At 40.2% G+C, this 25,298-nt stretch overlaps 1 protein-coding gene across 1 annotated transcript; it reads right to left on the bottom strand.

Moving 5' to 3' along the window:
• Nucleotides 1-1,417: 1,417 nt before the first annotated feature.
• On the bottom strand, nucleotides 1,418-25,298 carry me3 (malic enzyme 3, NADP(+)-dependent, mitochondrial). Its single transcript, XM_030124907.1, has 15 exons — nucleotides 25,118-25,298; nucleotides 24,391-24,620; nucleotides 19,276-19,409; nucleotides 17,534-17,683; nucleotides 16,450-16,525; nucleotides 16,216-16,377; nucleotides 15,159-15,262; nucleotides 14,966-15,075; nucleotides 14,377-14,474; nucleotides 14,123-14,236; nucleotides 13,059-13,164; nucleotides 11,565-11,707; nucleotides 11,272-11,445; nucleotides 3,671-3,769; nucleotides 1,418-2,530 (listed from the first exon to the last, which is right to left on the bottom strand). The coding sequence occupies exons 2-15, from the start codon at nucleotides 24,613-24,615 to the stop codon at nucleotides 2,369-2,371; spliced, it is 1,857 nt and encodes a 618-aa protein (XP_029980767.1). The 5' UTR covers nucleotides 24,616-24,620; nucleotides 25,118-25,298; the 3' UTR covers nucleotides 1,418-2,368.

The raw sequence follows: 25,298 nt of genomic DNA, 5'->3' as shown, positions 1-25,298 counted from the left end.
AGAATGGCTTAAAATTCCTTTGGAAACAATTCACAAGTTGTATGAATCAATACCTCGGAGAATTGAGGCTGTAATTGCCGCAAAAGGCGGACCTACACCATATTAAATTATATTTTGTTGATTTTTGAAGGTGTTTCCATTATTTTGTCCAACCCCTGTATCACTGGTCTGACCCAATTGAGATCTAATTGTTCTGTATGTGAAACCTGAATTAAAATGATTTTTACACCATTGATTGTTAATATTTTCAGTGTATTTCATCCTAGCTGGATTGGACCCTTTGGCAGGCCAGATTTGGCCCCAGGGCCGCATGTTTGACACCTGTGATCTAAACTCTATCAGTCTCCAGAGTTTACAAAAAGTCAAGTTCTTTGTATCTGTCACTGAAACCTCATTTACATTTCATGTTCAGTGTTGCCCAAACTCTTCAACATACGCACAGGACCTGGGAATCAAACTGCCAACTTTCTTGTTTGTAGACGCCACTGATAATTGAATCTGTTTTGTTCATTATGAAATACGATATGTATCTGCTTATGTGAACTGAGGACAAAACATGATTCTGTAATACTCCATTATGTAACATTTATATAAACTTACAATATATATTGCAAAATGCAAATAGATTGCATTTTAATTTTTTTGTGAATGAGGCATTTTGCACAAAATCTTGATCAGTTAGATGAATTCAGTATATTGCCTGATTCTGCTGTAAAATTGGACTTAAATGTGCAGTTAGAAAAAGATGGGAAAAAAGACAGTTACTGATTTTTAATGGTTTTATTTAAAAATTCCCACGTTCCCTTTGAAAAACTCAAGCATATCCCTCTGTACTAAAGCTGGCAGATCAATGTTTTTTTTCTTTTTTGGAGACGTGTCCATGGCCTCTTGGAGGCAGTTCTTAAGTTTAAAATTTGTTTTGACTTTAAGACTATGTATCTCAACAATTTAGAAGAACTCAAGTGTACTAAGAGTGATAAATGGTTATTGAGATTACTCTTAGTGGCAAGTAAGAAGACTCTGACTAGGAAATGGCTGAAAAGAGACATACCCACTATAAATGACCGGACTGATGTACAATATATGTCAGAGAATCACATTTAATTTAAGATGTAAAACTGATATTGTTACTGAAAATTGGTCAAAGTGGCTCTCTTATATTATAACTGTGAGACCGGACTTTGTATAATTTCATAGGATCCTCAAACTTTACTGTAGAGGAAAAAAAAAATATGGGTATATGAATATATTGATGAATGTATATGTGGACTAGATGCTGCTCTAAAGCTGGACTCTCCCCCCCTGTTGTTTGTTTGTTCTGTTTCGTTAGTGTAAGTATTTATGTTTTTCTCAAAAACAAAATAAAAAGTACATAAAAAAAAGAGCAGTTAGAAAAAGATGGGAAAAAAACAGTTACTGATTTTTAACAGTTTTATTTAAAAATTCCCATGTTCCCTTTGAAAAACTCAAGCATTTCCCTCTGTACTAAATCTGACAGATCAATGTTTTTTTTTTTTTAGGATTAATAGATAACAGTTCATTATATTTATCAGTAACTTTGGCAAAAACACAACAGGCAGCTCTCTGTACAAAACTAAGGGGAAAACACACCACTGTATACAAAAACCCCACCCTGACGATGACACACATTCTAACAATACCCCCTATGAAAGAGAAAAGCAAACACATAATGATCCTGGAGTGTTTTTAGTCCTGTAGATGTGTTAAAACAGGACGGGAGTGTCAACTACAAAGCAGCTACAGGTTTAGAACCATGTGTCGCATGTGACCATTGGACAAAATGGAGATAAGAGTTTTAACTCAGAATACGGAGCAGTGATGTCCTGAGGTCACACAGAAAGAGGCACTACGAGAATTTATTGAACTCAGGACTGAAAATGAGTCCTCTGTTCATTTTTTTCAGACAAGAGAAAGCTTTGTGCGCAAATATGAATCACTGCTTAAAGAGCTTAGCTGGGACATCTGCCAGCGGGAGTGTAGATAAAGTTGTACAGCTACAGAGGACAGACTTTTAGTATTGGATATGCTGCAGTGCAGATGTAAAACAGTTTCTCAGTCAGACTCCAAATCAGGTAGGAGGATCTAATAAAACAGAACAGCACCAAACAAAGATGAACACCTGACATATATATCATAATTCCATGTTTGTCTGTCTTATCACTGGGTGTCTAATTCACATTGAATACTGTGAGCTTTGTGTTATACAGGTCCATGCTGTAATCTATGAAGACAGACTCAAACTAAGCCAGAATCTGGGTCAAATTATCTGAAATGGGAGGCAATGCACAAGTCCAATGTGACGCAATGGCAGCTAATTAAACATAAAGACAATAAGGGCGATGCTGGATCACACATCCTGGACGTTCATGGCGTCTTGTGGCCAGGTGTACGTGTCCAGAGTGAAGGAGTCATAGTCAGGACTGTAGATCTGAGACAGCACAAACGCCTCTTTGTCCTTAGGCTCAGGGTACACTGACGCAATGTTGTGTTTGTATGCATAGTCGACAAGCTGCAAGAACAAAAAGAAAGATACATTATCAACAATAGAAGGAAATAGATCAGGCCAGGGAATGAGTTAATCACCATTTAGTCATTTCACTTCATTATATATTAAATGATACTGGTCACAAAATAACCATGAAACTGACTTTAACTAAATGCAACAAAACTTGAAATTTAGTCTCGATGCAAGAACAGACTTCTTTACAAAAATGCAGAGATCTGATCTGCAGTTTAAATATATTAAATTCATTTTTCTAAACACATTCAAAAATCTAAGGTTTTCTCTCAAATGTAAGTATAACTTTACTCTAGCTGTAACTCCACACATTGGGTCAGTAAGTGGTGATCAGTGTCTGCACATCCAGGTGTGGGTGTGAGACAGGAGTAGTTCAGGTCCACAGAGAATCACAGACACATGAGGCCTTGAAAGGGTTAGTACGAGTTTTTGAACTGGTTTTACCACCTGAGAAAGGCACACCGAAAATCTGCATATCCATTTAGGCGTGTGCTAGCCATGTTTAGTATAAGTTATTTTATATATACATATTAATATATATAAAAAAAATATAGGTTAATATAGGCTTTTTCCTTACCCAGATAGAACTGAAGCCCTGAACTCTGACTAGAGGCTTTTTTTTCATTCTGATGCAAATTTCATGATGTAGGTTCATGATATGTTCAAAACTGCTTCATCATCTGTGTACGATGGCTCAAAAACATTTCAAACAAGTGGCATATTGAACTATTTTCAGATACAGAAGGATCTTTGGGTTTTATCATAAGTATCAACCCATTTCATTTACTCCCATTTACAGCTCAAAATGGTTTGGCGTATAGTTATAGGGTCAAACATTTCTGTGTTCTATTCTCTGAGACCCATTTCATTTTTTATTTACATGACTTCCATCAAGTTCCAAATGACTTCACTTCACTTTTCACTCCAGTTATTTGACTCTTACATCCAGACATGATGTTTTTCAACTCATTTCAAACTACTGTACTGACCTCACTGTTAGACACAGATACATACAGACAGATACATAAATATAATATAATGTGTTGATGTTAAGGTTCATCCCATTCCATGTCACTGAAGTTACATTCTGTTTTTTGTGGTCCAATAATTTAAGATACAGGAGACACTTACCTTCAATGCAATCTTAACGGACACCTCTCTAATGGTGTTAAGAGGAGGATAGAGTCGTCCCTCAGCGAGGTGCTCCTCTGTTACCATATCAGCAATCGCCTGAGATACAAAGAGGAAACAAATAGAAATAACACAGAATGTAAGTGCAGTAGACATCAGAGAGAAGTAAAGAACTAATGCTCTGTTTTATACTTAAGTAGCATTCTCAGTTATATTTTCAGAATATTTGAGCATTTACTTTTGTAACATTTTAATTTTACTCTCTACATTTTACCACAAATATCTACACTTTCTGTGAAAGAGTATGGAACTCTGGATTGCTAGTTCAGATCAGATAGGATGTCACTGAAGAGAAACTCCGGTCAGAGAGTTGGTTCAGGAGTCATTTATTCCCAAAGGTTGATATATTTACATGCATGGGGTGTGTGTGTGTGTGTGTGTGGTTACTGCGTCATGCACGCACACAGACCACTTCTCCATTACTCATGCACATCTGCCGACAGCGGAAAAGACCGCGCTACGGCAAAGTACACGTCAACTTCAAAATAAAAGTCCTGGAAATTAAATAGACTTTCTGACATAGCCGCCCCCAAATTTAGCTATAAATTTGAATTCAAAAGAAAGTCTCATTCATATGTCCACTTCATCCTCCCTGGCTGGCAGCCGCACTAGGTGCGCGACTGGTCGCAGGTAGGTGTGACCTTGTATTTTCACTTCTGCTGCCCTGACTCGACCATCCGAGCCTGGACAGGTCTTCATCACCCTCCCGATGGGCCACTGGGCTCTGGGTAACTGTGAGTCAACGACCATAACCACCTGGCCAGTGGTTAGGTTGGCAGTGTTTTTGTGCCATTTCTGGTGCTTCTGAAGGTCAGGAAGGTGATGGCAGATGAAGTTAGTCCAGAAGTGGTCAACCAAGATCTGACTATGTCGCCATCTTCTTCGACTCATGAGATCGCTAGAGGCATAGATGGCTTGTGGGAGTGATGCATCTCGACGTCCCATGAGAAGTAGATTTGGTGTGACCGGGTCTGGGTCAGCGGCATCAGAGGAGATGTATCCCAGTGGTTTTGAGTTGATTATTCCCTCCACCTCGATCAACACAGTCTGAAGTACAGGTTCAGCAACAATGTGGTCTTGGAGTATGACTTGGAGAGCTGCCTTGACTGACTTAATCTCTCGTTCCCATGTTCCGCCAAAGTGTGGAGAACTGGGGGGATTAAAACGGAATTCTATCTTTTGTCTGGCGAGCTGTTCTTGAAGAGGGGCTTCTAGAACAGCAAAACTGGCTTGTAGCTCTGCAGCTCCACCTCGAAAGTTAGTCCCTCTGTCTGCCAGGATCTCAAATGGTTTACCCCGTCGAGCGATGAATCGACGCAAGGCCATCAAAAAGGCATCTGTGTCGAGGCTCTCAAGCAGGTCGAGATGTACATAGCTTGTCGTCATGCACTTAAAAATCAGCCCCCACCGCTTCTCAGTCTGTCTACCCACTTTGATGTGGTAGGGCCCAAAGCAGTCAACTTCAGTAGACCAGAAAGGTGGCCTGTATAGACGGAGTCTTGCAGGAGGTAGATCTGCCATTTGAGGTACCACTGGACTTGCACGCCATTTTTGACATTCGACACAGCTGTGCTGATGGCGTTTGATTGATGCTCTTCCCCGTAAGATCCAATATCTTCGCCTTAACTCTGCAAAAACTCGCTCTGGACCTGGGTGCATAAGGTCATGGTCATACTTCTTAATGAGCAGTTTGGTGACATAGTGTTTTGGATCAAGAATGATAGGATGCATGGTATCTGGGTCGAGATCCTCTGCTCTATGGAGCCTGCCTCCCACCTTCATCAGACCGACAGCTGCATCATACTCTGGAGAGAGCATAACCAAACGACTCTGTGTTGAAATGGGCTTACCAGCAATCAGCGTTTCAACTTCTTCTGGGAAGCTCTCCCTTTGTGATTGCCTCAGAAGGTGTAGTTCAGCAGCTAATGCTTCAGCTGCTGTCATCGCAGAACCACTTTGGTCGCTAGCCACCCCATGAAGGCTCTTGTGAGTAGCTCTGATAAGACTGCCCCAGTTGTCATTGATGAGATCACACGTTACACTTTGAGGACAGGTTGATGCTCCACAGAACATGGTTTTGCGTAATTCATCCTCATCTTCTGCTGGCGCTACTTCGCCATGCATCACTGGCCAGGAGTCTGGAGGTTGTTGGAGAAATGGTGGACCTTGACTCCACCTGCTTGGCTGACAGAGCTCGTGCAGGGTTTTACCACGGGTAAGGTCATCGGCAGGGTTGTCTACGGTGCTGACGTACCTCCAGTTTGCACCTTCAGTGAGTTCCTGGATCTCTGAGACTCTTGTGCCCACAAAAACCTTATAACAGCATGAGTCCGATTTGAGCCAGTTCAGGACTGTTGTAGAGTCGGACCAGAGTGTGATGTGATGGGGAGTGAGTGACAGTTCTGTCATGATGAGTTTGGCCAACTGCGCACCAGTCAAAGCAGCACACAGTTCAAGGCGTGGAATGGACAACTGCTTACGGGGACTAACTCGTGATCGAGTCATCACAAATGCTATGTGGACCTCACCTTTGCGGCATTGGGTACGCATATATGCCACAGCTCCATATGCTCTTTCGGAAGCGTCACAGATGTGTGCTTCTCGTATGGGTGTTTCCATATCTGCTTCATGTGGAACGTAACACCTGGGTATTTCAACTTGTGGAAGATAGACTAGTTCACTCTCCCATTGTGTCCACTGATCCAGCAGAGCTTCTGGACGAATCTTCTCATCCCAACCAACTTTTACTTTCCACAGGTCTTGGATGAGGATCCTTGCTCGGGTTGTGTAGGGGATAAGATATCAAATTGGGTCGTATTGTGTTGCCATCACTTTGTATACATTCCTCAGAGTGGGCTGTGAATACTCTACTGGTCTATGACGGTACCCCAGTCGATTAGTGAGACAGTTCCAGCAAAGACCCAGTGCTGGTTCTTCAGGGTCTTGAGTGTGCTGGGAAAGCCACAGTTCAGTGCTAGCTGCTTTAGCCTCAACTGGGAGGTGTTCAACGACTGAGGGAATATTGCTGGACCACTGCCTTATGTCAAAGCCTCCAGCAGACAGCATTGTTCTCATTCGGTCTATGAGGGTCTTAGCTTGGTCCGCACTTGTGAGACTAGACAAACAATTGTCTACATAGAAAGCAGTTTCCACTATGTGTAAAATGTCCTCCTGTCCCTTACTGTTGTCCCTCACGTGTCTCTGGAGGGCATATGTAGCGCAGCATGGACTGCATGTAGTCCCGAATGGTAAAACCTGCCATTCATACACAGTTGGTTCCTCCTCCTTTCTCATACCTCTCCATAGGAATCGGAGTAGCAGCTTGTCCTCTGGTTGTAGACGCACCTGATGAAACATCGCTTTGATGTCACCACTTATGGCTACATGGTGCTCTCTAAACCGGAGAAGGACGCCTAGGAGGGAAGGACCTAAAGTTGGACCAGGCAGGAGTTGGCTGTTGAGACTTTGTCCATTGTGCTGGTAAGAACAGTTGTAAACGATTCTGGCCTTGCCATTGTGATGGACTATATGGTGGGGCAGATACCAAGACTCTTTGGAATCATCTACTGAGTCAGGAGGCATGGGTGAAGCATAGCCCAGCTGTTCTAGCTTCTGTATCTCTTGGCAGTATGTGTCCGCCAAGGCGGTGTCTTTAGCTAGACGACGCTCTGTGCTTCGCAGCTGTGGGAGCAGAGTGGTCTTTGGTGTCCACAGCAGAGGGCTCCCTTTGCGTCTGAGGAGTGGAGTCGCATACCTTGTCACGCCATCTACATCTACTTTAATAGTACGTTGTTCTAGTAGATCAAGGGCCTGCATATCCTCCTTGGATCGTGTGACAGTTTTAGTATTAGCATAGGGGAGTATGTCAACTTCCCAAAGACGCTCTACATGTCGCTGTAGCTCTGAAGTGGGGGATGTAACAAAGTAGCAGTGTGAGTGGTCATCAGGAAATTGACTGAGATTGGCTGGGCCTTGCAACGCCCATCCTAAAGCGGTGCACACTGCTAAGGGACTCCCAGGGGGGCCAGATCGGACTGGTTGTTTAGGAATGAGTAGATGTGGATAATCCGATCCAATGAGGAGTAAGGGTTGAACTTTGTCCACCAATGGGAGAGGAAGTTCTTGCAGATGAGGGTATCTGCGCATGAGTAACTTAACAGGATAGCTATGTTCGGACAGACTCAGCTCATCAGCTGTGAATGCATGGTCGATGTTATATCTGGTCTTAGGTGCATGAGCTGGCGAGATGTTGAAAGAAACTGCAGCTCCCTGTAGGTGGACCACCTCTTGGCGGACCGTACACAAAGGCAGGGTTTCTGGCTCTCTAGCTAAGTGAAGGCGTTGGACGGCTGAGGGAAGAATGAGGCTTCTTTCTGATCCATCGTCCAGAATAGCAAAACATTCTAGTGAGTGTTCTGCATTGTATAAACATACCTTCACCAACTTGAGCATAATCTTGTGTGGACGATTTGGACGATCAACATAGACAGTTGTAGGAGCAGAGCTGACCATTAACACCTTTCTGGCTCCTTGCTGACACACTTCATGAAGCACAGTTAGATGTTGCTGCTTACAGACTTTACATGGCTTCTTCAGACTGCATGCTTCTGGAGTATGATTCCTTCCACATGTCCAGCAACCTCTGTCTTTGATCCAGGTAGCAATTTCTACTACAGAGAGTGTTTTAAACTGAGGACACAGACTGAGGTAGTGTTCTCTGGAATCGCAGTACGGGCAGTAAGGTTTGAGACTGGGTTTTGCCTTAGGAGGCTTGGTACTGCGATCTGGATCTGAAGTAGAGACTTTAACTTGGCTTTCTGTGTTATAGTACACATTAGATGGATGGCCCAAAGATTTCTTCTGGGCTTTGACCACTTGGCCCTTTGACTGCTCTTGGAACATAGTGGCTGCTCTGGATGAGATACGCTTTGCTTGGGACTTCAACTTAAGCCAAGTGGAGAAATCTACAAGCGTATATGTCTTATCTGTTCCAGTCCTCAGGATGCCTTGGTTCAAGCTGTACTCAACAAACCCGTCCCGATAACCAGCAGGCAGTTTGCTGAGTAGTCTATCTACGTGAGAACCACATAGCAGTTCATAGCCATTCTCACCCTCTAAGGAGCGTAACATGCCCACCAAAGCCTGGACTGAAAGAGCAAAGTTGTCGAATGCCTCTGGATCTCCTGCTTTTATGGGGGGTGAGTTTAAGATGGCCCCTAACTCACTCTGCACCAGCTGCCGGGGTTGTCCATATTTATCCTGGAGTGCCTGGAGCGCTGAGGTATATGGCTTTGGATCGTGCATATATGCTTGGGCTAACTTATATGCACTTGGCAGCTTTAAGTGATCCAGAAGAATTTGGTATTTGAACTGTTCTGTAAGGTGGGTATGTGACTCAAGCAAATTGTCTAAAGCCATTTTAAGTAGGGCGAAGTCTGACTCTTTACCAGATGCGAATTGGGGTAATGTAGGTCTAGGCAATCCATACGATGTGGCAACTAATAGCTCCATAAGTTCAGGATTGGGTGGTACTCTAGACCCCATATGAGGCGTTGGCACCTGTTGTAGTAAAGGTGGAACAGTGGGGTAAGGATAAGGCAGCATACCTGCATACGGTAGCATTGGCTGTTGCTGTGGATAATGTAGAGGGACAGGCGGGACTTGTACTTGACTGAAGCCCGTTGGTTGCTGGCTAAGCAGAGACGTATTGGGAGCTAGAGAGGGTGGTTGAGCCTGAGGTGTGGTGGCATCCATGGTGGATACCGGTCGTAGTTGAGGAGCTTGGTTGGTGGCTGCTGGCGTAGAGGAAGGTAAGGTGGTATATGTAGGTGTTAGAATGGTTGGCCTGGTTATAGTAGCATTAGCTTGGTGTAGCGGAGCAGGCTGGATTTGAGTCACTGGGGGGCTAGTGGAGACAGGAGGATTAGCTGTTGGAATAAAGGCTGGTGGTGGAACATTAGTTGATGGTGTAGAGTGGAGCTGTTCAGGTTGACCATGTGAGTGTGACAGTAATGTATGGGAATTGGCTAGAAGCCGGGGGTTGTATTCACATTCACTGATAGGTCTGGAGTGAGCAGGGCTCTGGGGTGCTTCCTCCTGTAGGAAGGAGGTTATCATAGCAGCTTTCTCTACTTCCATCTCCTTCTCTTTCAGTCGCCTTTGCAGCATCAGATGTTTAGTTATTGCCTCCTTAGCCTTGTAAGCAGTTTCTGCTTTTTCCTCTAATTCACGCCTCTGCCGCTCTTGTTCTCTGAGGAGAGTCTCCTTTTCATTGAGTGCATCTCGAGCCTGTTTGTCCAGAAGACTGCAATGTTCATTGACCAGAGTCTCTTCCATTATCTGCCTCTGCACCTCGGCTAATTCCATGCGTTTAACCCTTTCCTCCAACATTGCCACCTGCAGGTTTGACAGAGTGTCTGTAACTGACCTCTTAGAAACTGAGCTCCTGGTGCTTGATCCAACACTGCTTTGGGACTTAGGTCTACTACTATGAGAAGCTGCTTCGACGTGGTGAAAGTGTGCTTCTCTGGCGGCTACTGCTCTAGCTTCCTCATGGATGTTGGATGCAGATGGTCCCACCACTGTAGGATTGTATCCAACTTCATAATCAGCGAGGTATGCTGGTGGCCGCATCTCTCGCTGGGGTCTGAGATGTTCTGCTGAGTCCGCAGGGGTTTGTAGTGACTCCATATTGTCCGCAGTGAACTATCTGATCCGGCTCGAAGGACCATGTGAAAGAGTATGGAACTCTGGATTGCTAGTTCAAATCAGATAGGATGTCACTGAAGAGAAACTCCGGTCAGAGAGTTGGTTCAGGAGTCATTTATTCCCAAAGGTTGATATATTTACATGCATGGGGTGTGTGTGTGTGTGTGTGTGGTTACTGCGTCATGCACGCACACAGACCACTTCTCCATTACTCATGCACATCTGCCGACAGCGGAAAAGACCGCACTACGGCAAAGTACACGTCAACTTCAAAATAAAAGTCCTGGAAATTAAATAGACTTTCTGACACTTTCTATACCTAAATTTTCATAACAGCATCATTATTTTAATTTTAATGCATTTGTGGGGAATTATCAGTTTTTATTTGGAACTTTTCAACATCAATACTTCAACACAAATGGAATAATAACACGTAGAAAATGTTTGTTTTATGTATCAGGTGTGTCATGCACAACAGCACAAGATTAAAACTGAACTTATTGTTCATTATATTTATTTCAATTGAAAGAATGGTTTCACATATTGGGAAAATGATGCAAGGACTTTTTAAGTTGATACTTTGACTATTTTTCAGAGCCTGTAATGAATCAGTACCTCTACTTTTATTTCATCATTTGTTTTTACACAAGTGTCTATTTCTACAGGAGTTGGGGTTAGAAAACACCGCTATTAGACTGAAAAGGTGCAGATGTCCAAAGGACAGTAATACCCTGGTGAAGTTTATCAGCTGGTACTTTCAAATTAATTCACTAAAAGCTTTCCTGCACGTTATATCTGTTAACTTTTTACAAAATGTCCACACAAAAACTGACCTCTGCTGTGGTGAGGAAAATGTCATCAGATATGTGACGCACTCCACAGGCGATGACGCCTAACGCGACTCCAGGAAAGACATAGGCATTGTTTCCCTGACCAGGGTAGAAGGTGCGCCCATCAGCCAGCGTCACCTTATCAAATGGACTTCCACTTGCGAAGATGCCTCGGCCCTGAACACCCAGAGGAAGAGAGATGATGAACCAGAGCACAAACACAAACATGTGAAGAAAAGATTCGGCAAACATGTTTAATTGACAGATGGGTAAAATGTTACAGGATTTGATATTACCTCTGTGAGTTTGTAGCACTGCTCGGCTGTGCACTCTGCTTTGCTGGTGGGATTACTCAGGGCAAAGATGATTGGCCTCTCATTGAAAGAAGCCATGTTCTTGATAATCTTCTCAGTGAATGCTCCTCCAATAGCAGCCACACCTTCACATTAAATACAAAAGTACAATCTATTGTTTTGTCCCTAAAAGTTCAGGTTCACATGTGTCAAAAAGGTCAATGTGAACAAAAAAAAACTATTCATAGGTTTCAAAGCACACTGTTCTGTTGCTGTGAAGCATAATCACTGCACTGGGATCAGCTACAGTGGTACTTGAAAGTTTGTGAACTTGATTTCATTCAGTTTTTATCATCAAACACAGCAAGAAATAATTGGAATTTTTTCTCCCTTCTGTTTTGTACATTGTCTATTTTCTATCAAGTTTATATGCAATATATATATATATATATATATATATATATATATATATATATATATATATATATATATATATATATATATATATATATATATATACACACACACACATACACATACACACACAGGGTGGGGAAGCAAAATTTACAATATTTTGAGGCAGGGATTGAAAGACAGTGTATGACCAATTAGTTTATTGAAAGTCATGAGAATTTATTTGCCATAAGAAAATTTACATAATAGAAAATGTTTTTATTCTATGTGTCCTCCTTCTTTCTCAATAACTGCCTTCACACGCTTCCTGAAACTTGCGCAAGTGTTCCTCAAATATTCGGGTGACAACTTCTCCCACTCTTCTTCAATAGTATCTTCCAGACTTTCTCGTAATAGTTTTGCTCATAGTCATTCTCTTCTTTACATTATAAACAGTCTTTATGGACACTCCAACTATTTTTGAAATCTCCTTTGGTGTGACGAGTGCATTCAGCAAATCACACACTCTTTGACGTTTGCTTTCCTGATTACTCATATGGGCAAAAGTTTCTGAAAAGGTATGGATAATAGTGTTAGGTACGATTATGACATCAATATATGTTTGGTTTCAAAACAATTAACATAGTGCCTGCTGAGAAAAAACAACTAAATGTTCAATGTAAATTTTGCTTCCCCACCCTATATATATATATATATATATATATATATATATATATATATATATATATATATATATATATATATATATATATATATATATATATATATATATATATATGTGTGTGTGTGTGTGTGTGTGTGTGTGTGTGTGTGTGTGTGTGTGTGTGTGTGTGTGTGTGTGTGAAAAACACTTGGAGTCCTACGGGAAGAAGATCATATCATATAATCAGAATCAGCGTATGTAAACAAGGAATTCTTTGCCGGCAGTTGTTGTCTGTCTTTATGAATACAAAATGTAAAAAAGTAAAGTTAACAAAACCTCTACATACAAAAATACTCAGGTTTCAACTCATGTACAATAGAGCAGCATGAAATATATAAATGATAATTGTGTAATTGCATATAAGAGGCGGGTAAACTCACCAATGATGGCAGTGGGTTTGATGGTTTCTACCACCTCCTCGAGGGTCTTCAAATGTGGGTGTTCATGAGCAAACTCCTCCTTCTCGTGGTTCAGATGGCTTCTTCCCTGTGTTTGGGTAAAACTGACTTTAATTCATCCCCATTTGGTGCAGAATATAGAGTCAGAATCAGAGTTAAGCAGTGACAGATGTAAGGTGGTACCAAATAGTCCTTTTTGCTAAAGACGGTAGAAAGTAAACGTGTGAAATAACCCGGATGTAACAACTGTCTAACATGATGATATGTGTTGACCTTTAAAGACTCTGAATATGACTGCTGGTGTAAAATGTTAAAACGTAATTAATGCATCAAAACCTGTTTTTAGTTTGCATGAGTTAGATCTTCACTGCCTATAGATTTATCATTGACTAATTTTCAGCTCCTTCAGTCACAGACACCTTATTCAAGCTAAACTGCAAACAGTGAAATTAATCTTCAGCAAGAGAGGAAATGCTGCAAATCAGCTTAGAGGACATGTATTAGGGGTTAAAATGTTATCCTTAATGTAGACAGATGATGTTTTTAATTCACCAAGCACAATTAAAAGTGTCCACATGTAGGCAAGCAAATTTATAGACATAATTTATAGCTTTTATACTTATTTTTCATGGATTTAGTATTTTGATACAATTGTGATTCAGGATTCATATAAGTAGACAGGATGATGAGTGTGACTATTTGTGTAGCTTTAGCCTCTGTTTAGGTCCCTTTCTGTTCCAGCCTTTGACCTGCATTAAACAGCACAGTAAGAATTTACCATGGAAAGTATCCAAGATGTACTTTTTGTACTCCATCCTCAGAATATTGTAGTTTCATCACAGCTGGTCTATGTAATATCCCTCTGGTGTAAGTGGAGCCGGATTTTCTCAACACCACAGTGTCTTTTCCTAAGTCCTTATGAATTCTCCTGTACATCTTTCCTTCACCTCAAGAAGTTTTCTACTAAGGTCAAGGAAAAGTAGGAGGGAAAGTAGATAGAGTTCTTTTTTTTTTTTTTTTTTTTTTTGGATGCACACATACAGTACCTTCACAATGAGACCCTTTGAGTCCACCATCCAGATCCTCTTTGCAGCTTCTTCTCGACTTACACCCTCTTTCGCCATGGCCATGATGAGCAGGTGAGCAATGCCCAGTGCAGCCTGGAAAAAAAGATAAAATAAAAGATGAAACACTAAAGGCTTCAATGAACTTGAAATGTCATCAGGTTGAAAACACAGTCTAATCTCTGCTGGATTAAGGACAGCTATTCTTATTTTGATACTAAATAAAATCCTCTCACCTCGCCTGCTCCCTGGAAAACAAAAGTATGGTCCAAGAGCTTGTTCTTGGTGATCTTTAAAGCTGCCAAAATCCCAGCCACAGCTACAGAGGCCGTGCCTGAAAGGAAATGAAAACAGTTATGAATAGTTTGGTCTCTGTCATATTTAGGATCAGAAGAGAGTCTGTGCTCCTGGTGACATCATTCTAAGGATGAAAGTCACTTGTACAGGTTGATTTTGTGTTTCTGAGATATAAATATAGTTGAGGTACTGAAAGATTGAGGCTTGCAGCATAAGCAAGAGAAATTAAGATGGTGAACTGAAAACATTTTCATATATTAAAAAGAGGAAGGATGACTTCTCAGATTTACATCTTTGCCAACAACCTTTGCCAACCACATTCTCAGAAACACAAACTAAAGAAAGGATAACAGAATAGCTAATGGGTTGATTTTCTTTTAGTTTTTGGTCAGAAACAAACAACACTTAAAAAGGACTTAAGTTTCCTCTTAATAATGATAGATGACACTTTACTTTTGTCCATCTCCAGATGTTACCTAAATGTTAAATAAAAACACACATACATGAAGCCTTTGTGTGTCAAAGTACCTTGTATGTCGTCATTGAAGGTGCAGTATCGATTCCTGTATTTGTTGAGGATGCGGAAGGCGTTGCTGTTGGCAAAATCCTCAAACTGGATGAGACAGTTCATCCCGTACCTGCAGATCACAGAGGGGGGGTCACAAATCAAGACAAATCAAGACCACTTAAGGTCATTGGGGACATTCATACTTATACTCACTTATCTGTCACAGCCTGCATGAACTCATCAATCAGGTCGTCGTATTCTTTTCCTCTGATTCTCTTGTGCTTCAGTCCGATGTACAAAGGGTCATCCAGAAGCGTCTGGGACACACACACAAAAACTTCCCATCAGTAGGGGACAATCAACCATAACCTTTTTATTTGAGTTCATGATTTTATCATTTTAACCCTTTCATGCATGAATTATGTGAACCTTAGTCAAATTTTTTTCTTGAGTGTTTTTATTCCTCCTGAAAAAAAAAACCAATACGATAGAGGGTTTTTTTTTTTTCATGGAGTTACAAAAATGTCCGCTCAGCTAGACTGTGCATTGAAATTTTGAAGCTAAAAAAACATGTATTTGAAACTCAATATCAGAAAGGGGTATTAAAACAATGAAATAAAAACATTTTTAAACCTGCTAATCGAATGTTTTCTCACATTTTCTCATCATGTATTTTAATACTGGTTACTACTGACTTCACAGAGATAATATACAAAAAAAAAAACTTTTTGTTTAACAAAAACAAACAAATAAGCAAAAAAACCCTATTAATTACAGTCTAAAAATTACGAATTGATTTACACTAAACATGTGTCTCTAGATCAGGTTTCTCAATAACAGCATATTTACAGAAATGGTATAAATTGCAGTGTATGGGATGGTGGATAAGTGTCCACTGTGTTGGCTGATATGGAACTAAAACAACAAAATCCATGAATATATAAGAGAACGGCTCTGAATAACTGTCCACTGGAGTGACCACTATGCATGAAAGGGTTAATAACTCAGTAAATGATTGCCATGTGACATCAGTTATTCTATAACCTAAAATAAATGTTATCTGTCAAATAACAGCTCACAAGAGCTCATAAAACTGTATTATAGCCAGTGTCACAGAGTGCAAGTATTATATTTCCCTCTGAGAAATAGTGAAGTGGATGGATAAATCTATATGAAAAACACTACAGTAATGTGTGCATCAAATTTGTACTAAAAGTACTTATTTGTACTACTGATTACAGCCTTGTAGGAGTTCTGAGGTCTTATTAACCTGGTTGTCAGTGCCAACGTCCAGCAGCACAGGGAGACACTGCTGTGGGTTAACTCCACCACAGGCAGTGTAGAGCGCCAGCTTCCCCACGGGGATCCCCATACCGTAGCTGCCCAGATCTCCAAGACCGAGGATTCGCTCCCCATCCGTCACCACGATGGCCTGGGCGGAGAAAAACACATGTGAGCGACAACATCAGAAAGTCTTCAGGCAGAAGCAGATGTGCGTTTGTACCTTAATGTTTTCCACAGGCCAGGAGTTGAGCATGGTGGCAATGTGGCCTCTGTCATGGATGGTGATGAAGAGTCCTCTGTAAACAAGTAGGATGCAGTTTTCAGCCTGCTGCTTTTCTATACACTATACTTACAACAATTTACAACATACCTGAGACAAGTTTTATGTCTTTCAGTGTTTATTAATTAGAGGTGTGGAAACTTCATAAAGCAGACATAAAACGATTGTGAAGGAGAAGGATTTATTTTTTTGTTATGTTTATGTACTGAGGTGGGTCACAGAGATTCTGATATTGTAAAGATGCAGCAGTTTATTTTATATACACACGCAGTTTGATTTCTGAAAACACTTGTGAGGTGAATCCTACTCAGTTTGCGTTGTGAGGCCTGTGAAGATTCGCACCTCTAAAGTGGATATATGTGGTATTAATGTTCTAAAGTCAACAACAGGGGGAAGTCATGTACAAGAACACAACTACAGTACCCAAAACTATCAATGAATCAAGTCAATATATCCACAAATTATCACTCACTGAATAAAGTATAAAGCTCATTGTTTACTCTCACACACCTATTTTATGGTACTCTTAAAATAAACAAACTCACAGTTGGATGTTTCAACAGTCGGTCAAAATAACACTATGTTTTATGAACTTCACATGCTGTGTCAGTAGATAGTTGACATTGTAGCTCTGTTCGCTTATCTGTGTTTTTAGACAGAAAACAGCTGCAGTTAAACCACAAATCACCTGTTTTCTGTATGGTTTGTGTTGTCCATAGCTGCACTAAAGATCTGTTTAGACTCGTCTGAACAAGGTCAGAACTGTCATAGTTTAGTTTGAACTATGGATCATGAATAAACGGTAAACTTAGCCAACATAATAACATCACATTATAACTTTATACACAAGAATGCCATTGGTTCTCTACTTTTGAGATTGTGTGTCATTAAAAACAGCAACACAAACAAGGAACAAATAATGAAACCACCTCTCCATTATCAGTACTTTACCTTAATCATAATAACCTTTTATAAATCAAACAACTGCTGTTTGTTTTCTACAAGGGAAATGTTTTCTTCTCACCGTGGTCTCCTGAATGCAAGTCCGTACTGTTGGCAGGCCAGGCCCACAGTGGGAGTGTAAACGATGGGCATGAACCCCTCCAGGTCAGAGGTCAGCACACGGTAGAACAGCTTCTCATTCCTGTCCTGCAGCGTCATCAGCAGGATGTACCTGAGAAAACACACATTTGGATTTTTAGATTTTTCTCCTCCTTTTTTGCCTTTCTCCAAATATTTGTGGATCCAGTTGGTTTGAGTAATCCCTTTGACTTTTCCTATAGCTCCAACATGAGGTTGATATTTGCCTTTTTCAATGATGTATCAGATTGCTTTTTTTTTTCCATGTATTATGTATGTATGTATGTATACATATATATATAGATACAGACAGACAGACAGACAGACAGACAGACAGACAGACAGACAGACAGACAGACAGACAGATAGACAGATAGATAGATAGATAGATAGATAGATAGATAGATAGATAGATAGATAGATAGATAGATAGATAGATAGATAGATAGATAAAATTTTGCAATATCTTCACTTCTAATTTAATTGTAGCTGGTAACATCTATTATGATGATCCCAGTGAGGGCCAAAAGCTAAAACACATTGGTCTAAGTTTAATAAAGTTTCTCTATGCATTATAGTCCTTCTGAAGTTATGACTTGATATCAGCCTTTGACCTGTCCTTTGTCTGTTATTTTGTTGTAATATGCCGCTGTATTTTATGATGTCTGTGAAATGAGTGTTTATGTAAACTTATGATTAACTTTTGATTCAATTCTCAACATGGTGTAATGTGTGATGAGGTGATATATGGACATCATACATGTTGTCCTTTCATTTTAAATAACTAATAAACCTTCAGATTGGAGAAAACCTTCATTTTCAAAGTCATGCTGATGCCGTGGTTTGTATGCTCCGCACGTATGTATTTTTTTAAAGCACCGTAGGTGTGATCGCTGAACAGACTTCTGCAAAGCTTTAACCAAGAATAGGCTGTGCTTCTACAATTAAAGCTTCTCTAGCCATGCTCCACAGTCCTCAACGTGCATTTAAGGGAACCGAGTGATCATTCTAGATGGCACACCAAGAGCAATTTCCAGTTCGAGCATCGTGGAGCCAAAGAGGTGTGAAATAAGGATCTGAAAAGAGGCTTAACCCGTTAATCCCATGTGTTTTTTGTCAGAATAATTTCAATGTAAAGCAAAACAATGAACTAGCCGATTGCAGAATTAATATAAAACCAAGTTATGATTTTGGAACCTTTTTTTTTTGCACTTCTGTGGCTTGTTCAGTGAATTTTAGCAGCAGAGAAATAATACTTGTATTTGGATCTGCGAGTTGGGTTTAAGAGGCTAAAACACTCCCAGGCAGGAACTACTTTACTGAAGTGTTATATTTTAGTCTTTACTTCGGCAGACTGACTTTGGAGATTCTGTAAAATTTATGGAGGATGAAAACTGTATAAGTGTTGCATGCATTTTCATACAAGAAGCTATTCATCTGCAAATAATGAAAGACTAAAACAAACCCTGATGAAGCCTTGTGAGCATGTTAGGATTATGATCTAAGCTCTGCTGTCTCAGTCCGGCCTCACAAAGCTCAGTGGTAGCCTCTTAATATTATTTTACTGTAACAGATGTGACAAGATTTGACTAAATCTTGGTGACTGATGGAGTAAATTAAAGGTCATCTGCTGGACTGTGACTAGGGCAGCACTTCACTATGCTTCATTATAAACGTCGCACTCACTTGTCTAAGGGATTAGTGCGTGGTTCGTAGCTCTTCATGACGCGCAGCACTTGGACGTCCTGGGACAGGAAGCAGGGAGGAAGCAGGCCGTGGATGCCCAGCTGTAAGCGCTCCTCCAGGGTGAAGGCCATTCCCTGCAGAGTGAAAGAAAAAAAAAACAACTTATACAACACTGTAAAACCTGGAAACAGTTTGTGCAGTCTAAATAAGAATCACAAAATCTAAACCACAGTGACTCATACATTAGTCATGAAAAGGACGAGGTTAAGTCTGACTCATACTCTCCCCAAATAGAGGTTATTTTGCTTCTTTCCCCACAGTAGAGCTGATGGACAAACCATCCTGCCAGTAGTTTTTGTCTGAGTGGCAGTAAATGATAAATGTCTGAAGTTATAAATCTAAACCATAAAAGATGAGACAAAAACACTAACCTTAGGGTAAAAATCTGTAACGCAAATTAGTGCAGATTAAACTGAACTGAACTAATAATTTTAGCTCTGACAGACTCCGAGCAGAAGATCCTGTACGGTCTTTTTGAAATGGAAAACACCACACCCAACCAATGTGCATAGTTGACAATTATTATGTAACAGTGTCTCTCTCGGTATACAATATTCCCTATATCTCATCACATTTTACACCTTAAAGAAAGACAGAAGATAAAAAAAAACACAACTATGTATCATGAAACTACTCGTAATTACTTCCATTACAAAGTTACCTATAGGGTCTAATGAATAAAAACACTGGGCTTTCAGGTTTTATACAATCAGATAAACCATTTACATCTTGTATAAACAATAAATAAATTCCCTAAACTCCTAGAGGAAATGTCATCAAGGAATTTCATCTTTCAAGCCATTAGAGCATTGGCTTTGCAAATTAAATATCCCATACACGTCTTCTATTATTAATCTCATCAAGTGCTAACGGACACACAGGAATCAGATTAAACAGACTTCAACACATGCTCTATCCTAGCAGCACCATGGTCAAGGACAATGACAAGAGAATCAGCCTAGTATGTATGTTTATAATGGAAGAAATGCATGTGACACAGGGGAAAACATGCCAAGAACACACAAATACGTATGTACCAAGTAGCATTCTGGCTCATTTATTTTTCATTTGGTTATTTATTTGAAGGTGGCACGTGTAATGAATTTTTCATATGTTTAGCAATATACAAAAATGAAAAAACAAAAAAGGGTAATTCTGACTTTGGCTTAATGTTTATAAAGTACATGACAACAGCATTAAATGTTGTTGTGTCTCTGTGAGAGGGGAGAGAGCAGAGCAAAGTGAAAAAACAGAAACAGCAGAGCGAGTCTCATGTTGCTGGCTTAAAAAGAACTGCAAGCCATATTCAGTGTTGCCAATATAGTCATGGTGATGTTTACACTAATGTCTTTTATGCACATTTTATCTCGAAAAATGTGCAGAATGTTATCTTGTAAAATGTGCACAGCTTGTGTTCTTACTTGCAATCTCGCTAAAGTTGAAAATAGAAACACAAGGTATATTTATTTGACATTTTGCCCATTTTCTCCAAAGTATCGGTGGGAACTGAAACGGGCGCAGGGTTTATCTTGTCAGCCGCCACATACCCTCCTGCCTTCTGGTCTTGGTTAGTTCTGCGTCTCTGTCTGTGCTTTGGCAGGACTCCCAAAAAGTGATCGGAGGGGAGTGTGAGCTTTAATCTATTTTTTCTGTCCAATAGTGTGGGCGCCTGTATTCACTCCCCTGTCAGATCCACTTCCCTGTCTTTCAGTTTCCTCTTGATTGTTCCAGAGAAAATGCTGACCTACATGAGAAATGAACTGTCCTCACTGGGTTCAGTTGGGTTTGCTGTGGATACTCACAATAAATTATTCACGCCTGTACAGAGGGATTATGGTTCTGAAACGTGACTCTGTGCTGGACATTTGATATTACACATAGTATTGTACACATTGTGACGTTGTTTGTGGCTGCATGCTTTCCATTGAGGAGTATTTTGGTGATTGGTGCTCAGTAGCTTAGCCAGAAGCTGCACAATAAACAGCACTATCATAGAACAGTCATTATTATGTATTTTCATTAGTCTTTTAGTTCATTTGTAGTGACTTTTAGGGGTGGGAGGAAAACTTTGAATTGCAGAACTTGAAAAGCACCAGATGAAAGATTTCTTAACACTGAATATGATTTACAGAGCCATTCTATATTAAGAGCCTCATATTGTGCGCTGGCGTTTTATTTTTTATGTACCATGACCCATTTACAACAGAATTGTTAAGTTTTATTTTAATTGGCCTACTTATCTTTCCATGGCTGGTTTTAGTTTTAGGATTATACTACAATGATCTTGGTGTTTGGCAGTGTTGTGCAGTAAATATCCTGCAATAAAACATCAGTTCAAAGGTGACGCTGAAACAATAATATCTTAAGTATCAAGCTAGATTAACACAAGACAGAAAAAGAACAGAAACTGACATCTAAAACATATTCATATGAATGGATAATGTCAGATATAGAAAGGCATTTAGAAGGATTCTGTAAGTAGTTTTGTAAACACAGTCTGAAGGAAGCTCACATATTAAGAGAGTTAAGTTAAATCTATTAGACCAAGGAGATGAAGAGTCAGTAAACCTATTAAGGAGACACTCCTGACCAGCGGCTGTAATTAAGACGGTTAGACAATGACTAAAGACACAAGGACAAAGGGAGAGAATGAAAATAAAGGCGGGTGGAGGAGGTATAAAGTACTACTGGATTAACCTTTGTAAGGACTCTAATCCAAACTTATCTGTACATAGAAGAACCAAACATAACCAAATATAGTATAGCATAATTGTAGTCATGAAAGACTGTGTGATCACAAAAAATATAAATGTTGATTAATGGGCACAAAGTTTCTTATAGATTTCTTTTTTCCCCCCAAAACATTTTACCCTGTGACCTCCCATGTCATTATTTTACTGTTGTTGCAGACACAAAAGTTATCACTACAATGGAATGAGACATGCAATCTTGTTTTATTTGAGTTTGCTGCATGTATTAATTCCTTGCTGTATCCATTCGTACCTTTTTATTTACCTATTTTGAGGTGGCAAGTGTGTTTGTGGATTTATCTCTTATCAATGCAATAATCAAACTTTCAAAGAAATCACTGACTTTTCATGCACTGTAAAGTATAAAGATTTTTTTTTTTACAATAAGACTGTCATAGACCAAGTAAATCACCAAATTAATGTGAACTTACTTTCAACTATTTCTGAGTTAAAAGTATTTGTTAAATCGAAGGGTAGGATGGACTTCTGAGTGTGAGTGGATGTGACTGGACAGTTTAAAACAAAAACTGCGTCCGACCTTGTATCAAGTCATAGCAGTACATGAGTAATAGATTCATTTTCTGTCCTGCCAGAGCCATCACAGCAGAAAATTTGCTCAGTGTTTACATAAGGTTTAGAAAAACAGCAGACAAAACAAAGGTGAAAAACTTGGTGGATGTTTGTTCAAGAGTCACTGCAGCGGCAGCATCGTTGGAAAGCAATTTTCTTTCTCGTTCTTCTATACTGCAGTTCTAAACACTTTAATATTGCACTGTCACTATGCAGTGGTATTTTCACTCTCCCAAATGCATTTTTACAAGTGTAGATGAAACTGGATATTCAGTTCATCTCAGACCATTGTAATGCTGTTTTAGAGACTTCATTAAGTGAACACACACAGAGGAATCTGTGCACACTCTGTTCACAGCCCTGAGTTGGTTTAACCTCTATTATCTCACTCAGATAAGAGCTATGACATTGCTGTCATACTACTGTGCTACGACATGTGGTACTTATATGGTGGTCTCTGTTTGTGGTATGTTCTACCTTTTTAGCTCATTATATGAGGGACATCATGTTGTATATAGACACAGTGACATGAACACAGTCATGTTTTCAATGTGTTAAATAAAAACACTCAACATCCAATCTATTCAACAAACATCTGTTTTTTTCCCTAATGCACACAATATGTATCTGAGTGAAGGTAATAACTTAATTAGACAAGCATTCTGAGAGGACATACCCACATCAAGGCCCAGCTGTCCTGTCACTCAATCAAAAACTGTGCATTACACATCCTTTTGTACAATGAATCTGTTCTATAATGTAGTGAGTTGCTGTCCCATGCTGTACCCTTCCCACAAGTTCCACTTGGATTGGACAAACATAACTCCATCATAACCTCACGGGCAGAGGTATTTCATTTAGAAGAATTAACTGAGTTGATTTGCAACCTGGGATATCTTAATTTTCTCAACAAAAGGATGCGATTTATTGAGTTTGCTAAACTTTCCTAAAAATAAAGATACTCTGAACAACAGTAAGGTGAAGATACATTAGATCATATTGGAATGTAAGATGGTGCTGTGGTCAATTAGTGAAAACTGACATCTAGAGAACGTTGCATTTCTAGATATCGTTGGCTTCCTGATAAAACCTGCTATGTGACTTTTGGCAAATTTTACAGGAGAAATAAAAAACTATTTATATAACAGGAAACTGTGAAATATGACAAAAAATATCTGTTCCTTTGATGTTGGTACTTATGATGGAATGTAAACAACTTCCACAGGAGACTGAAATTTGAAGCTATAATAGGGGAGATAGCAGGTTTTTATTCCCAACCAAAAATGTCACTTAGCAGGTTTTATCAGGAAGCCGATGATATCCTCCTGAGTCCCAGGAAGGTAAAAGTTTTGGCTTTTTTTATATTAAATAATTGCCTTGATCAGAAATAGCACGATGGAACCGTTTTCCAGATACATTTCTTTTCTTTTTTAAGGAATATCCTTTGCAGTGGACAGCATTTTTGTTGTTTATTTTTAAGTAAAGCTGTGAAACTCTTGTCCACTAAAGAGGACAAAAATGCATTGCTGGGTCTCGAGGATATTCAGGACTTAAGTTAACATTGTGGATCTATCCTCAGTGTTGATACATTAGATTTCTTACAGGAAGCTCCATGTTGTGTGTTGTACTGTCTTGTACTGGTCCATCACATCTTACCTTAACACAAACACCTTAAATACAGCAGATGTAATGACCCTGGTCTGTGCACAGGGGACAGACTCTGTGGTGGTCTCACCTTATTGAGGTGAGGGTTTCTGGTGATGTCGTAGCCCCTCTTTTTGGTGCTGACGCTGCCCTTACGGCCCGTCCCGGAATGACAGACCCTCACAGCCTGAAATGAGGCCCTATCAACCGGCCGGGGTGCGGTAATGTGTCCCGGTGATCCCCCAAAGACCCTGACGCCTCCCGCCGCCGTACGACCGCACAGAGACAGGACGGCTCTGCCTGGAAGGGAGTTCATGGTGCCTGTGGACGGACAGGTAGAGCAAAACAACACGTCTGAGTCTGAACCTGAGCCAGAACCTGAGCCACCACAACCCGGGTCACCTTAGTTCAGGAAAAGACACGACCCAGAAACGCCGAGCATACCAGGAATACACATCATCAGCAAGTCTGCGCTCAAGTCAACAACTAACATTAGCTTAAAGTGTGAAGCTAATGAGCGGCTTCACACATGCAGAGTCACATTAGCACAAAGATAAACAACAGGTGAAGCCATGTGATAATAATTATTTAATTTAACACAAAGTAAAGCTTATAAATACAGTGATGCTTCGGAAACTTTTCAACCCCAGAGACTCAACCAGAGGTCGTTGTGTTGAAATATAAACCTGCAGCATCAGAGGAGCTAACTACTGCTAGCTACCAGCATGTTTATGTTAATTACTGTTTTCTTAATGGAGCCTATGTGCGCATTTGCTAATGCTAACCCCAACCGCTAGCTGATACTGAATTAGCCTCACCTGAAAACAACGCGAAGCTGCTGCGGATGTACACCTGACGTCAATCTGCATAGGGGGCACTTTTTCCTTGTGTTAATGACCGTTTTTATCAGTAGATGATGTAGAGAAGGATCGACAGATGACAGCTGATCCGCGCTCCTTTGACATTGGCTGATTCACTTCCCAGTCAGCCGGTTTGTCC

The sequence above is a fragment of the Sphaeramia orbicularis genome, chromosome 21 (genome assembly GCF_902148855.1).
Source record: "Sphaeramia orbicularis chromosome 21, fSphaOr1.1, whole genome shotgun sequence".
In the NCBI taxonomy this organism is placed as follows: Eukaryota; Metazoa; Chordata; class Actinopteri; order Kurtiformes; family Apogonidae; genus Sphaeramia; species Sphaeramia orbicularis.
Note: the sequence above shows the minus strand (reverse complement) of the source record. Positions and strands in the feature narration are given on the sequence as shown.

What these genes read in the sequence shown, in the direction of transcription:
- me3 (XM_030124907.1), bottom strand. Translation starts at nt 24,615, where the DNA reads ATGAACTCCCTTCCAGGCAGAGCCGTCCTGTCTCTGTGCGGTCGTACG. An exon ending in CTTGCATTCAGGAGACCACG is followed by an intron (nt 16,526 to 17,533) that starts GTGAGAAGAAAA and finishes ACTTGTTTACAG; the next exon opens with AGGACTCTTCATCACCATCC. An exon ending in GGCCTGTGGAAAACATTAAG is followed by an intron (nt 16,378 to 16,449) that starts GTACAAACGCAC and finishes TTCTCCGCCCAG; the next exon opens with GCCATCGTGGTGACGGATGG.